The 15,608-nt window shown below is 36.1% G+C and overlaps 1 protein-coding gene across 1 annotated transcript; it reads left to right on the top strand.

The window, feature by feature from the left end:
- Nucleotides 1-152: 152 nt before the first annotated feature.
- Nucleotides 153-14,458, top strand: FBXO8 (F-box protein 8). The gene is made up of 6 exons (XM_040064755.1): nucleotides 153-228; nucleotides 1,921-2,257; nucleotides 4,381-4,507; nucleotides 11,269-11,387; nucleotides 12,848-13,044; nucleotides 13,819-14,458. The coding sequence occupies exons 2-6, from the start codon at nucleotides 1,929-1,931 to the stop codon at nucleotides 14,004-14,006; spliced, it is 960 nt and encodes a 319-aa protein (XP_039920689.1). The 5' UTR covers nucleotides 153-228; nucleotides 1,921-1,928; the 3' UTR covers nucleotides 14,007-14,458.
- Nucleotides 14,459-15,608: the final 1,150 nt, after the last annotated feature.

Below are 15,608 nucleotides of genomic sequence, written 5' to 3'. Positions count from 1 at the left end.
CCCGCCCCGCGGACGTCACTTCCAGCAACAACAGCGGACGTCAGAGCTGCCCGGGCAGGAGTCGGGGCGGCGGCGGCGGCGGGATCGGCTTCCCTGGCGAGGCTCCTTCTCTGGGCCCGTCCGCCTGTCCCCGCCGCCAGGCCCGCGCAGCCCCTCCCGCCCGGCGCGGCCCTCGCACGGAGGCGGGCCGGGCTCGTCGCGGCGGCGGTTGGAACCGAGCTGGCACAGGTAGGGCCCGCGGGTGCCGGTCGGCAGCCGGGGATCTGGGAGCGGCCGTGCCCGGGCCGGGTCCCGGTGCCGCTCCGCGCGGGGAGGAGCGGCTCGGCGGGCGGTGTGGCCTTAGGCAGCTTCGCCCCTGGGTTTCCCGGGGCGGCTCTGGGCCTGAGGGGCGGGCTGTGCCTCCCCCCGCCAGCCTGGTTGCCCGGAGTCGGGATTGAAGGGCTTTCACGTTACGGGGGGGGATCCGCAGGCCTCGGTTGCAATGCAGCGGCTATGAACGAAACTTTAGCTTCGATAGGCTTGCATCGAAGGAAGGAACGTTTGTTTTCCCCTTGGGACGATCGCGGCTACAAAGCAGCGGCTGTAAGGCTCGGTTACCGTAAAGTGAAGAGTGTTTATATCTAGAGTGCGTGTTGGCTTTTATTTAATGAAGTAGAATCCAGTACTAATGCAGCATTAATTTAGATTACTTTTAGCATCCTATCATGCTTGTCAACACTGCAAAAGAATTATTATGCAGTAGCAAAGTAACATGAGGAAGACACAATTAGAATTTAAATCATGGTTTGATAGATAGCAGACAGAGCTAGACAAGATCAGCGATTCATAAACAAGCTTGATGTTATTTTTACTGTGGTAGTTACTACAGCCAAGCTGTCAAGAGGTTTCAATTACTAGATAAAATTATATTATTAAAAGTTAGAAAACATGCATTTGAGTGGCATACTGAATCTGAAGATTGAAAATATATGTTCAAAATAATTTAAAATATAGTTTTTGACGCCATTACTTAAAAGGCTTTATAACAATGGGTTTGCAACATCTTCTTCTATGATGATGAGCTCTGCAAGTATTCATCCTGGATTGCTACAAAGCTGAAAGCAATTACATGAATAGGAAAATTATATGTGTTCTAACAAATGGCATATAAGCTGCTGAATAGCTACACAAATAGCAGAGCTTGTGGATTTTCAGCAGCTGGTTCTAGACTGGTTTAAATTCTGTCTCATTTTGTTTCTTATGTGAAATTTCCTCAGTTGGTCCTTAAAATAGCAAATATATTTTAAATATTTTTTTTACATTATAAAAAACGCTTTTTAGACTATTTGTGCAGTGATATCCTCTGTAAGTATGTGAGTGTCTTATTATCAAGGCTTTATATTATGCTGCTAGGTAAGAAAGCTTGAAAAGACACTCATTCTCCTGTTTCTGAGCACTCAAAATCTTTACTGCATTATCACTGAAGTTGTTAAACTTTATTTCAGTGTCAGTCACTGTGCTACCCAATAAATTTTTGCTTCTCCCTATGTTTTATAGTACTTCATTGACTCTAAATAAGTTTTTTTTATTAAATTTTGAAGGAAGTCTGAAGATTCCAAATGTTCTGAAGCCTAAGGTCTCTTAACTTTCATGGGATATAGAAAATATTTGGTGCTCTTTGAAGAAGCCTATTGTTAATTCTGTAGCTCTTCAAGTATGGAAACTTTGGGGGAAAAAAAATCTTCTAGGCTTTTTTATGTGTTTTGTTTTCAGTATTTTTTCACTTGCCTCATGAAGACTGATGACCTGGTCAACCTAACTTTGACAGAACTCACTTTACCTGTTCAGATCAGTCCTAAAATTTTTATTTATGTGCTGAGTCTGTCTTACAGGTGTTTAAAAATAGCTGTCAACGTCTAATCTGGATTTTATGTCCAGCAGGCTCGCAGATGGGTCAGGGACTCTGGAGAATTGCTAGAAACCAGCAATTGCAACAGCAAGGATTCAGTGGACAAGGCTATCTCACCAGAGAGCATGGTGGGAGGATACCTGCTAACAATGTTTCCAATACAAACCATCGCAAACAAGCCCAAGGAGGCATTGACATCTACCACCTGCTGAAGACGAGAAAATCTAAAGAGCAAGAAGGATTCATTAACCTGGAAATGTTGCCACCAGAGCTTAGTTTTACCATTTTGTCATACCTGAATGCAACTGATCTCTGTCTAGCATCGTGTGTCTGGCAGGATCTTGCCAATGATGAGCTCCTCTGGCAAGGGTAAGCATGAAAAAAAGAAGTATCACGCAGACAAACTAAAAAGTATTAGATTTTAAATTTGTCCCAGTAAGTGCTTTTTGTTTTTCTAACCGTAGCAAAGGTTTCCCAAGTTAAATGAGATTTTGATATAGGGGATACATACATCGTTTAAAAATGTGTTATTCTGGATTTCTAATTAGTATGGGGTATTATTGGTGATTGCTACATACACAAGTGTGCTTGGAACAAGTATACATGTGTATTTTTATACACCTGGTGTTTGAGATAGCGTGGGGTAAAAACGGACTTGTCTTCACTTTTGTATTAGCTCAAAGCTAATCATTACCGCTGAACTTCAAACAGTCATCTAGCTTAAGCAAGCAAACCTATTCAGCCAAACTTCCAAATGGAGAGGAGTGAGAACTCATCTACTTGCTACACTTGTAGCAACCTAGGTGTATCTTTTTTGGAAGATAGTTATGGAGGGAGGAAAGAAAAGGTCGTTTTTTCTCAAGTGAAATTTCTTCAGCCTAACACTTGAAATACTTAAATGTATAACATATGCAGAATTTGTATGTCTGGGAAATAAATAAAAGAACATTCTTTCATACAAAATAGTGTAATATCAAAATGTAATTTACATGTTCTTAGGTATTTTATGTTTTACAGCACTAGGAAAGACTCATTAAATCAGACTTATCTTTAGAGCAGATGATCAGCAGAACTTGCAACTTCTTTCAAAACATTTTCTTCTTCCTTAACTGATAGTACTACTACTGTAGAAGTTGGGTTGCTGTTCAGGTTGTTTATTTTCCTTTCATTATGCTCTACATCTCTTCATCACCTAATCTATTTCCTTGCCCCACTGCATTTGAATTAAGCAGCTTTTCATCCTATCATGCTTTCAAACCTAGAAAATGGATAATGCAGCATAACTTCTTAGTCACAATTGTTCTGCTGTTGGGGACTGTTATATTGATAGGAATTCCAGTGAAAGATACCAGTAAGCTTCTAAGTTTATCAATATGCACTGTACCGTGCTCAGTTCTTGCTATCAAACCCACCCTAAATACAAATAAATTCTCTAGTCCAAAGCTTTGAGATACTAGAGCTTCTTAATTGCACGCAGTATATATTCTTAACATGTGGGGTGGAAATAAGTATTTTCCTTGAAGTTCATTCTGGGAAACAGTTCAATCATTTTTCGTGAAATCTTTCCAAATACTCACAACCATATCTTTCCAATACTGACAACACATTTCTTTTGGTAATGAAAATGTGTCCTGATTTAGCAATAAATAAAAATATCAATTTGCATAATCTCTGTAAAAATCTTCACTATTCCTCACGAGTGTTTAAGCTTTGGCAAGTACTGTGGTTGCAGTTCCAAACTCAGTCTAACTAAGAGCCAGGTTCCAGAACTGAAAACAGAATCTTTGCCATGTCTCAAGTGACTACCTGCTGGGTCCTAAACATTGTTCCTGATTAGTTACAAGGCAGGTGTGTTGAAGCAGAACTACCAGTTCAATAAGGAATCTAGAGTGTGCAGAAAGAGAATTGCAGGTGGCATCATCAAAGAAATTGGGCTGTGGAATCAGTGGAATAAAAGGGAAAGAAGCTGAAAAGTTACAGGAGAGGGATGGGGCTGGATCTAGTCATTAGGACTGGTCAATTAGGACAAGAGGAAGAAGAGTTAGGTGAAGTACCGCTGGGGAAAATGCTGAATTAATGACATAATTTTGCACAGGTATGGTGTCCAATTCACTGCACAACTGGAGCACAAGAAAATAAACAATGTTTTCTGTCACAATACTGCAGGAGAACAACTTGTCAACTGTTCTCCGGTGTCCAGGTTCTAGGAGTGCCAGAGGTCTCTGCTGTGTGGTTGTCATTATGATGCCATCTACTGGGATATGTATTTGCACTCAAATACACCAAAACCTCTATGAGAAGAAAACATTGATCATATAATTGAAGATTTTAGAAAAACATGGCAAAAGACTTAATAACTGTTACAGCAACCTACTTCTAACTTTTCCTACAGTTTGAGTATTTAGCTTTGCAGTGTTGATTACATTTTGCTTCTGTAAAATCCATGAAATTCAGAAAGGAATTTTTATAATAGATTAATTCTATTTTCATAGGTTGTGCAAATCCACTTGGGGTCACTGTTCTATATACAATAAGAATCCGCCTCTAGGATTTTCTTTTAGAAAATTGTATATGCAGCTAGATGAGGGCAGTCTCACCTTTAATGCCAACCCTGAAGAGGTAAGTGAACTGTTGCTGACAGTAATAAACAGTTACAATAATTGTGATCATTTGTTTATAATTATAGCCATATAAAAACAAAGTTTTAATAGGTGTTCATTTTACTGTAGGGATGGTTAATACTGAGCTACAGTCATATTCTGGTCTTTTTTTGAATATTGTACTTGTGTACATCATTTATATGACTTTCCTGTTAAGTGCTCTTTACGCTTCTGTGGATGCCAGAAATTCATAACTACATATTAATTTAAGAACAAGGCAGATACCCTAACTGAAGAGACAGTGGTGAGCTGTAAGAGCATAACAATGACCTTACATAAATAAAAATGTTAAAATGCAGAGTATGAGTTTGGCTCAACTTGAGGGAAAGCAGGATGAGGTATAAAGTCTGATTATTTCTACGACAATCACATTTTCTTGTAGGGGATTTTTTACCTATTTCCACTATCAAGGAACGAATCTTGAAATATAAAAAAAACCTGCTGCTGAACTATCCTGAAGATCAGTTTGATTTAATTTCTGTGGGTGTTTGTTGAGCATAATCTCTCCTTATAGAACAACATACATTTGTCTTCAAAAAAAAAAAAAAATCCCTTGTCAAACTGAAAGGATTCCATTTATAAGTTCATGTAACTAACTGGATAAGTCAGTTTCTGCTTTCAGTCTGTCATCTTTCAAAGAAGAAAACAGTTTGAGAGTAGACAGCTTTTGTCTGGGAGATAGACAGTTAATGCCCAAGTGACAGAGAGAGTCTTTTGTGTATAAAACCAGACTCCTGCTTCATGTTTCCTAGGAAAAGAGTGTACACAGTATTGAGCAAAAATTCTGTTAACTTCCTGCATATAGTTACACGTACACATGGAAGTGGTAATTTAATGAATCCAAAGTAGAAAAAGGATTGAACTATGTACGAAAGGAAACACTTCTAGAAGCAAATTTCACTCTGCTGATATGGTACAGAAAGTGTGAACTTGTGACCACAGGGTAAAATAAATAAAGCAGTTCTATGAATCATTGCAATAATGTGATTTCATTTAAGTTCTTCCTTTATCTCATATTCTGCTTGATTAAGAGACCATTACTTTTATCAGTCACAGTAGAGTATTATGTCATTAGGACTCTGCCTTGAACTCTGATAGACAGCATTGAGACATCAGCACCTGGCCACTTGAGTGATTAGTATTGTTTTTCTGCAGAATTTTCACAAATTTAGTAATGAATGTAAAAGTATTCAAATGAGATGCACTATTTAGGTAACTACATGTTTTCAGTAATATATCAAGTATATTGCTAGCAGCATTGTCCATCCAAATTTTTCTTTGTATTTCAATTTAACATAATTTTTCACTTAACTATCTTGGTTTATAATGTACCATTATATTTCAAACTTATTTAAAGTAATATTGGTATGTTTAAAGCATTTGGAGCCTACAGAAAAGGCACTTAATAGAAGATTCATTACTTTTAAAGGAAATTAGGATCTGCAAATTAGAGCTAACTTATGGCATACTTAAATTAGGTATTAACTTTATTATGATACTCTTTCTTCTTCACTATGGTTATATTTTACAATAGAAATACAAACACTCTGCTTCAATGAGAGATGAGAACCTCAGGGTATCTCCCAAGGGCTCTGTTCCTCTCTCCCTGTGGAGCACCATAGCCTGGTAGGAATCATTCAGGGCCTGAGTTTCAGGAGAATTCACAAATACTGTTGCTTTTACTGTTTACAACTGTGATATTGGCAGAATTATTATTATAAGGACACTGTGACTGGAACATATGATATGACATTCCACTATTACAAATTGTGTCTCCGAATTTCCTGCCAAACTCTGCTTTACATTTGATAACAGACCTGATCAAATTACTATAAAAATAGGAGTACTTACAGCCACAGGAGCAAGATTCTCCAAAGGACACCGCCCATGTCATGAAAATGGGTAACCAGGCTCCACAGCAACAGCTCCAGAGCTAGCGGTGGCTCACGGGGTAGGGAAGAGCATCTACACACTTTGTGGTAGGATTCTCTGGTTAGCCATTGTTGTGTGCATGGTGTTGTGATATCTGCTGTAATTTAACGTGTTGATTGTGTGCATGAGCTTGCATAATTCATAGCAGGTGCTCACATTCTGCTGAAAGGATGTGCGTAAACACATGACACGTAATCCGAAAAAAATAAACTCCGGTGCATGTTTGGGTTGGGTTTTTTGGGAGTTTTTTGTTGGTTGGTTTGGTTGGGTTCTTTTCATGTGGCACCACCATTGTAGCCAAGATTTTGGAACCTGTTTTTCGTTGTTTCCTTGGAGAAAGGGGATAGTTTAGTGTTAGCATTTAAATATAAAAATCATGTTGTTTAATCTGCCTACCTGATTTCTGCTGTATTTTATTTTAAAGAGTGTATAGTTTATGTGAAATGTTTCTCATGCAGTGCTCATTTCATCTCGTGTGCTTATGATTCAGAATTTGTAATCAACCAGAAGTTATTTCCTATTGTTTTATATCCAGTTTCTAATTCCTTACTTTGTCAATTTTATTACATGGTTCAATGCTATGTAGCTAAAAATTGAAACTGAAGGTACAAACCAGAATCTTTTGGTGAGGAAAGAAGATCTATTTTTTTTGTTTGTTTCATCCTTAATAGTTCAAACTGATCTATTTAATAGCATTTATTTTTATGGATCTTCTGGAAGCTGTACTGTACCAAAACTGTCTTCAGTGAGGTCAGGATTTCCTTTACGTAGCATAATAATAAAGTACAGTAAGACAGTGCTTATACTGAGCCTGTCTTTCCACTCTTCTGATTGTCTCATCTGACAAGCTGCCCTTAATTTTTGACAGGGAGGCCAGGTTTTCCTGACCTTTTCCTGGTTATAAGTTGTTAGCCTCTTGTATTAAGTTACCTTACGTGACTTTCAGTTATAGATAGTCTGTAGATGATGGAATGTTTACTGTGCTGTATTTCTAAGCAAAGTTTTTTGAAACTTAACCTATTTCATAGTGATCTACTAAGCAAGCCAATTCTGATTTATCAGTCTGAAGAATAGTATAAATATGTGTATGTTGTAGAGGAAGGACATTCTTTTTTTGTGATTTATCAAAAAAGTTGGTAAGGAACATTGAGCTGAAACCTTTTGATAATTCTACATTAAAATCAGAGTGGTTTAATCTTGTAAATTATTAGTTATGGATTTTGTGTACATGAACAATATTTCCGCATTCTATTTACAATTTCTGCCATCAAAGTTTGTATCACTGAGACTGTATTTTAGAGGCATACAGTGAAAGAGACACTGTTTGAAACTTATGTTACAGTGTCCACCTTTGTCACCAAGTGATTTGATTTGTAGCTTAGTAAAACATTCATAAAAATTTGCATTATACAGTACCTCATCAATACTCAGCGTTGTTCCAGAAGATGCACCATTATATATTAAGATTGTGTACTTCCCTAGAAAAATGGAAACTGCAATACCATACATGTCTAATTATTATTTACTGATAGTGTAGTGTTAGCTAGAATCACCAGCAGAAATGGAGGCCCTATTATACTAGATACTGAAATCAAAATTTCTGTGCCGTTGACTTAGGAAATGTCTGGTTTGTTTAGCATCCATATCTAAACAGAGGTGTCAAAGGCAACTACAAAACTGTTGACTGCTGTACTGAAGTGCTCAGAAAGTACTTTTAGCAAAGAGGATAGTCAATACAGAAATGGAGCCAACACTGAAAAAGAAAAGTTTTCCATTTTAGATATTCTCTATGAATATAAACAAATCCAAAGGCTTCTGGAAACAGGTAGAAAACAAGCGAGGAGTGTCAGTGCTGTAACAGAATGGGCTGATAAAACAAGCATTGTGTGCCTGGAAAAAAAAAAAGAAAAGGCAAATGTAAATATTAACATGCAAAAATACAACAAATGGCTTTTGTTATTACTATTAGTCTATACTGAAAATTGTTGCTTGCATATATAATTTAAATTAACACTTTCATACATTCATATTGTATCCTGAGCTGTCTGAAATTCAGTGATAACATGCTTGCCACAGAGCAAGATAGGCAAGTATCCTTAAGGCATCTTTTCTAATTCTCTAATGCTAAGGACATTGTGCTTTGAATCAGAATTTTAAAACTACTGAATGTGCTCATTCTGCAGTATTTCCCAAGTGTTAAAAAGGCCTCTTCAGAGCTGGTAGATCGTGGCACAGAACTGCCTACCTGACTGCAGTCAAATTCCTAGGAGAATCACCAGCTGACTGATAAATAATCTTAGCATAGGTTTTAACAGTGTGTAGGGCTACTTATTTCAGTTAGTATATATGCCACAAGTGGCCATTTTAGCTACCAAAAGCGATTTATTTGAAGCAAGGGTTCTGAGAGGTTTTCAAGGTAGTATTTACAGTGTTATGAAAAACAGATTCAATATCATGCTGTAAATCTTGTAAACAAATTTCATTTGCTGTGAGGCAAAATTTAAGAACTTGAAAGAGAAATCAGGCTTCTACTGTTGCAAAGTGTTTTTGATAGCTTCGGATGAAGTAAAAAGCAACTAAAAACAATGGCATGTGGTGAAGTATATTTTATTTATACCCTGTTTACTTGTGAAGGAGTTGAGGAAAATGCGTTCACATATTGTCAGGCACTCTGTGTGGTGGGGGAAAAAGGAATTAGAGATAGAAAATAATAATGCAAAGACTTCATAGCCTATCAGATGGAGATCCTACACTGAGTAACAAGCTAGTGAATGAGAAAGAAACTGCACCATTTACTGTCACAGAGAAACCAACCCACTGTCTATCTTAAAGACCGTGTCCTTTTCATCCTGCCTTTTCAATGCCATGCCAGGTATTTTCTGGGTGTGTTGCAGAAGTGTTTGTTAATTGCAGCAGGAATGCTACTCAAGACTTCCTCACCAGGCTTCAGTTTGTACTGCTGTAAGCTAATACTTATTACTGAAGCAAAACCATGAATTTCATTAACTCAGGGTATATGTAAGGGAGATATTCTGCTGTTCATCTTACATAAGTTGCCAAAATCCTTGTTGTTATCTCCCATTTTTAATTTCTTATTTAGCTCTGGTTCAAGAAAGTACTTAACATTATGTTGTCCATCCATATTATGTCCATCCATATTATGGACAAACTTCAGTATGATCTAATTTGGACTGAAATGCAAGCTGACAGAGCAATACATGTTTCACTGTCATCCTAAATATAGATTTTTCTTAAAGTTGGGGAATAACACTGCTAGATTTTTTTTTTTTGTTTTACCTATCTAAAAACTTTTATGTTTTTACTTATTTTTATAAACCATTATTTTAACAAAATAAATGTATCTTGATTTACTGCTGTTTTCTGTAAATATATAAGCAAAAACTATGGACTGGTAAAAATAGCTAGTTAATACTACAGGTGTTTCTTGGCCTTTAAATTGTAATCTTAAACATATATTCTGTTTTCCTGATTGATGCAACTACGACTTTGCTTTACTAAGCCAGTTCACAAAATGTTCCAAACCTGCACTCAGTCCTTTATTTCTTTATCACACAGAATTCAAGAGCACTGTGAAGTTTAGTTTATACCCTGAATGACAGGTTGTGCCTACATCTTTGTAGCTGTAATGTAAACTAAAAGGGCAGACTTAAAAAATATTGTCAAGTTTGATATCAGAAGATTTATGAAAAAATATTTCAGATATATTTAAAGGTGATTTAGGTTGTGGCCTTGGTACATTACTCTGTGCAGAAATGCACTGTCCTACTCATTTTACATTTCAGCCTTATGTTATAGTCAAGATAGATTGTACTTAAGTATTGTAACACTTCTTTGTAACAAATGCTGAGAACTGCCCCCAGCCCCTGCCAAACTGAATTGGAAGAACTTGGTTAGTTATTCTCAGGTTTAGATTTTTGCTGTTAAAAAGCGTGAACAGGTTTTTCAAATCCATTAGTTGGGTTTTGATTTCTGAGGTTGTAAGGAAAATAGTTTTATGCTTTGGGATACTTCAGTGACTGGAGAGAATCCAGAATATCACTGAAATGCTTTAAATTTGCTGTGTTTATTCTATAAGAAATGTGTGTTTGGCCAGAGTATAAAATTCTGGAAATCATAATATGAGTATAAACTATATGCAGTTCTGTATTTTTAAACTATTTTTATGCTAGGCATAGTGTTCTTATTTATGTGTACGCATATTTATATATGTTGATACTTACCTATGCTTTGAAATCAGCGTGCTTGTGTTTATTTGCATTATTACACATTTAAACAAATGCATTTAATGCATCTATTTGAATGTGACACATTGTATACATGTGAGAACATTACTATTTTAATGACAGATGTTAAAGACTAAACACATTATGGCTAAGATTTTCTTTTTTGCAAAAGTTGTGAAATTACCAGTTATGATCCCTGCTACATTTTAAATACTATTACAAAAGTATGAAAAGCAAAATACTGGTATACACGATAAAGAAATTATTAAAGAACCATCATGCTCATTATGGGGTTCATGATTTAAAATTTTCTACTATGACTATATGTAAAATCTCAACCATAACACTAAATTGTTTCTTTGCATTTGATTTATAATTTTAGAGTGTATTCTGCATGTTGAAATGTGATGTAGAGGAGGAATCATTCTGAAAAACAAACTAGTTAATTCTTAGGATTACATTCCTACATTGTGAAGTACAATACTTGTTCCTAAATACATTATGAAGATTAAACACATTTATTTGTACATGTATTTTATCTCAGGGAGTCAACTACTTTATGTCCAAAGGCATACTAGACGATTCACCGAAAGAAATAGCTAAGTTTATCTTTTGCACAAGAACACTGAATTGGAAGAAGCTGAGAATCTACCTTGATGAAAGGTAATTCAAATTTCTCTTAAGACATTTTCTATTAATTTTCAATGTACAGCCTTATTTAACAACATTTTGAATGTAGAGATGCCACTTCAAGGATGTAAAAAAGCAAGAAAATGCAGCTAGGTAATGGTTCTGTGAAATCTTAAATAGTTACCCAGTTTGAGTATTTATGTGACTGTAACACTTAATAAGAATCCTCAAAAATACCACCTATAAATAATGAATCTCACATCCTCACAAAATCTTACATAGATATTTTACTCCTTTTTTAGACTTGACAGGTTTTTTTCCCTTTCTTATGGGTGTTATTCAGAAAAAGTAGTTATCACTTTACGAAGGGGTGATAGCTTTCTAACAAATGTTGGATCATTTAGCCATTACTTGGTTGTCTGATATTTCTTGATTGGAAGTTGCACACACTTCGTGAGATGGAAGGGAGCATCCTCTTGGAGACATCCGGAGCTGCAGAAGGCCACACTCTCCCTGCTGTAGCATGCTGTTCTGTCTCTACAGTGCTTTTTCATGCCATCAGGTTGGGGTAGGGCAGAATCTTGAAGGAGAATAGTAACTGCACCTGAATAGGAAGAACAGAGGGCCAACACCACTTCCAGCAGGAATCTTCTCCTGCTTCTCGTCCTCTTCAGCCTGTACTACTAAAGGAATAAAAGGAGTCTGTAGTGTTACCACCACTGGCGATTCCAGTGCTCTAAAACTTAAGATTCATCAGTTTTTTTAGACAATAATAAAAACACAAAACCATTTAATGGATGAGATTGCAAGTTAATGTTAGAGACTCCTACTGCCATTTATCTTCCCTTCATAAACAGAGTATAATCACACACTAAAAATAAAAACTACTTTTCTAAATGTTGAAACTCACAAGCAAGCTAAAAATCAGATTAAACATAGGAAAACTTCAAATCTGCTTCCAAATTTTTTTCAACTGTCTTTTGCACATCTGGTAATATAGGTGTGGTCTGAATTTTTTATGTGTCTGTGTTCAGTGCAAAACACTTGAGAACATCACACCCTGATGGACTTCCATGAGCAAATTTTGCTCATGGAAGTCTGAAGCCTGGTTTTAATAACACTCCTGTAACAGCTTCTACTTAGACATCAAAATCTGTGACACGGATGAATCTATTCCCTTTACTGTCATTTTTAACGGTTTTATCACAGTGTAAAGAAAGCAAAGCCTCTATGTAGACCTTGATTGAATATGCATATAAACTTTAAGTTCTGATTCACATATGTTTTTATAGTATTTGGCTACAAATAGGCAAAGAACATGTATTTATATTATCTCTGTGCTGTTAGTGATAATTTTGCCTTTTAGCAAAAACAAAAGCTTATACTATTCTTGTTGTTCTAAAGCTTTAATTTTTGTTTTTAAAATCTACACCTTTTAATATTTAAGCAATTAAAAGAAACTTTTATAATAATATGGGTTTTTGTTCTGCCAGGAGAGATGTTTTGGATGACCTTGTGACGCTGCACAACTTCAGAAATCAGTTCTTGCCAAATGCACTGAGAGAGTTCTTCAGACACATTCACGCTCCTGAGGAGCGTGGGGAGTACCTTGAAACTCTCATAACTAAGTTCTCTCACAGATTCTGTGCTTGTAATCCTGATTTGATGAGAGAGCTTGGCCTTAGCCCTGGTAAGCAAAAATGAGCAGTGGATCAGTCTTTATACTTCTGGATGCTGCTGCTGGTTATGATAGCTTTAAAATGAGCACCTGAAAAAGTATTTCTGAAAGTACAAAATGGTTCAGTGTAGAGTCATCATTCCACATGGGTTGGAAAAAACCACCAAAACCAAACATACAGATTCTTTTTTTAGCTGATTATTTGGGTTTATTTCCATGTTATCTTAATTTTTGTCTGTACTTTGAGCTTTTTTCTCTTCTGAAGTTTGTCTTGCAGAGTCTTACACGTTTAACATTTTGCCTTGTGGACAGTCTCACAGAAATGAAAGTGAATATTGGGCCACATTCAAGTTAACAAGCTTTTCTAGTTGCTTGGGGGAGGCAGTTTTCAGCAGTGGAACTGCTTACATATTTAAAAGATAAGCTTTTGCAGGGGATTTGCTTTAGTTTACACAAACTTCAAGAATCTGTTTAAATGAAAATGTATAAAGCCTTTAGTGGCTTTTGGATTATATAGAAATAATAAGAGATTTGTAAATTCTCATTTGACAGTGTGCTGACATTATTATTTTGAAAGTTGCTATATTAAATTTTATTTCACTGGTATACCCTTCTGAGTAGTTGTGTGTATATGTGTATGTATATATATGTGTGTGTATATATATATATTTATATATATAAATATATGAGCCTAGATGATAAAGACTGTAAGGTTCTTAGGGAAAAATACTTTTAATTATCATAGTTTCTTTTTAAACTTTTTTTTCTTTATCCTCTCTTATCTAGATGCAGTTTATGTACTGTGTTACTCTTTGATTCTACTTTCGATTGATCTAACAAGCCCTCACGTGAAGAACAAGATGTCAAAGAGGGAATTCATCCGAAATACGCGACGAGCAGCACAGAATATTAGTGAAGATTTTGTAGGGCACCTTTATGACAACATCTACCTTATTGGCCACGTGGCTGCCTAAAAGCACAATTTGCTAGCACTTAAAATTTGTAATTTTCAAAAACTACATCAATTCAAGATATTAATTATTTTGTAGAGATGGAGGTTATTTTAGTGCTGGTCATTCTAACCTCTGTATGCAATCAAAGTTTGTGTGTGTAAGTGTGTGTATGTGTAAACTACCTTTTCTATCTATTTACTGTGGGAACAGAAGGAATTTTTTCCATAATTTTTTTTTAGTTTTGCACAAAACAATGCCATTAGTCTAACACAGCCATTTATGAATGTTAAACTGACATTACAGTCTAAGCTGAAAAAGTGGTGAATTTGTGCATTAGATCTGCTTGAAACTTTAATAAGTTCCTTCTTTTTAGAATACCGTGTAATGTGTATATATTTAACTAAAGAGATTTATAATCATAATTATTTTATTGTAAAGTATTTTAACTAAAATTTCTCCTTTTATCTCTTAAATTAGTGTTTGACTTTCGTTTGCGTTTTTTTACAATGCTGACTACCTCAGATACTTAAGTTAGAGGAACATTGGTCTGAATACTACAATAAAGTTTATTCTAGGAGATGAAAGAACACTTTTAAAATATCTAAGCTGGTATTTTATACTATGTTTATTAACTTGAATTAGCATGTTGCCGATCTGCTATTCACTCCGTTTTAAAGATTATGGGTTCTATTTTCGATGAACCCTGACACCGTACAAGGGTAGCCAGGGGAAATCACGCAGTGTACTGAGAGGTTTCTGTTATTTACATACATAACCTGTTTTGCAGGTACTGGTTTTTGGAAAAGGGGGCAACTACGATCACCTATTCAGTGCAATAAGCAAGAAAAAATCTGAACAGAGAAAGTGGTAGGAGTGAGTAACATGTTGCTGCTTTCAACTGGTTTCCTCAGTCTAGAAGTGTCAATGATGGAAATGCCTCAGCAAATGTATACCAGATGAGTCGTTGCTAAAGCTGTTAAAAACGGACTGTGCAAGATTAGAGCAGTGACTGTGCAGGATTGGAGAGCTGTTTCAGAGTCAGATACTGAATTACCTTCTAAATCTGTCATGTAGCTAGATTTTAAAGAGTTCTAAATTTATGGAAATACTTCAAAAATTACTTGGTCAGCTTGTGTCTTGACATTTTCTGGAGTGTGGAGAATATTAGCAGTGGAACTGCTGTGCATGTGCAGGAATTGAATAAGGATTTGCCTAGTTTTTGTTCAGACAAGTCATGTAGGGGTGTTTTTCATGAGTGGACATAACATGTAGTTGAAGTAAGAGCTGTTCCTGATTATGTTTGTTTACATAATATTCAGCTATCAGTAGCATCTGGATATATTAACAAATACATTTATTCTTTTTTCCTACCATACCATGAAGTGAAGTGGGAAGGCGTTCTTAATCTGTGAAACAGAACTAATCTGAGTTTTTATCTAGAAAGCCTATTGCAGAGCCAAGAATTTAATTCAGGAATAACCCCTCGCTGCCATGCACATTGCCTATGGTACTGCTTTCTGTTTGGTACCTAGACAGTGTTAACGTTTGTTTTAGATGTGAGAAGGACAGTTCATACAAGTGCTACGTAAGTGATGGGAAGAAAAAGATGTAACTATTATTGCT

This window comes from Hirundo rustica, chromosome 5, assembly GCF_015227805.2.
Source record: "Hirundo rustica isolate bHirRus1 chromosome 5, bHirRus1.pri.v3, whole genome shotgun sequence".
Lineage (NCBI taxonomy): Eukaryota > Metazoa > Chordata > Aves > Passeriformes > Hirundinidae > Hirundo > Hirundo rustica.
Note: the sequence above shows the minus strand (reverse complement) of the source record. Positions and strands in the feature narration are given on the sequence as shown.

Excerpts from the sequence above, each read along its gene's own strand:
- FBXO8 (XM_040064755.1), top strand. The coding sequence starts at position 1,929 with ATGGGTCAGGGACTCTGGAGAATTGCTAGAAACCAGCAATTGCAACAG. Across the intron at positions 2,258-4,380 it reads GATGAGCTCCTCTGGCAAGG|GTTGTGCAAATCCACTTGGG; the intron begins GTAAGCATGAAA and ends CTATTTTCATAG. Across the intron at positions 4,508-11,268 it reads TTAATGCCAACCCTGAAGAG|GGAGTCAACTACTTTATGTC; the intron begins GTAAGTGAACTG and ends ATTTTATCTCAG.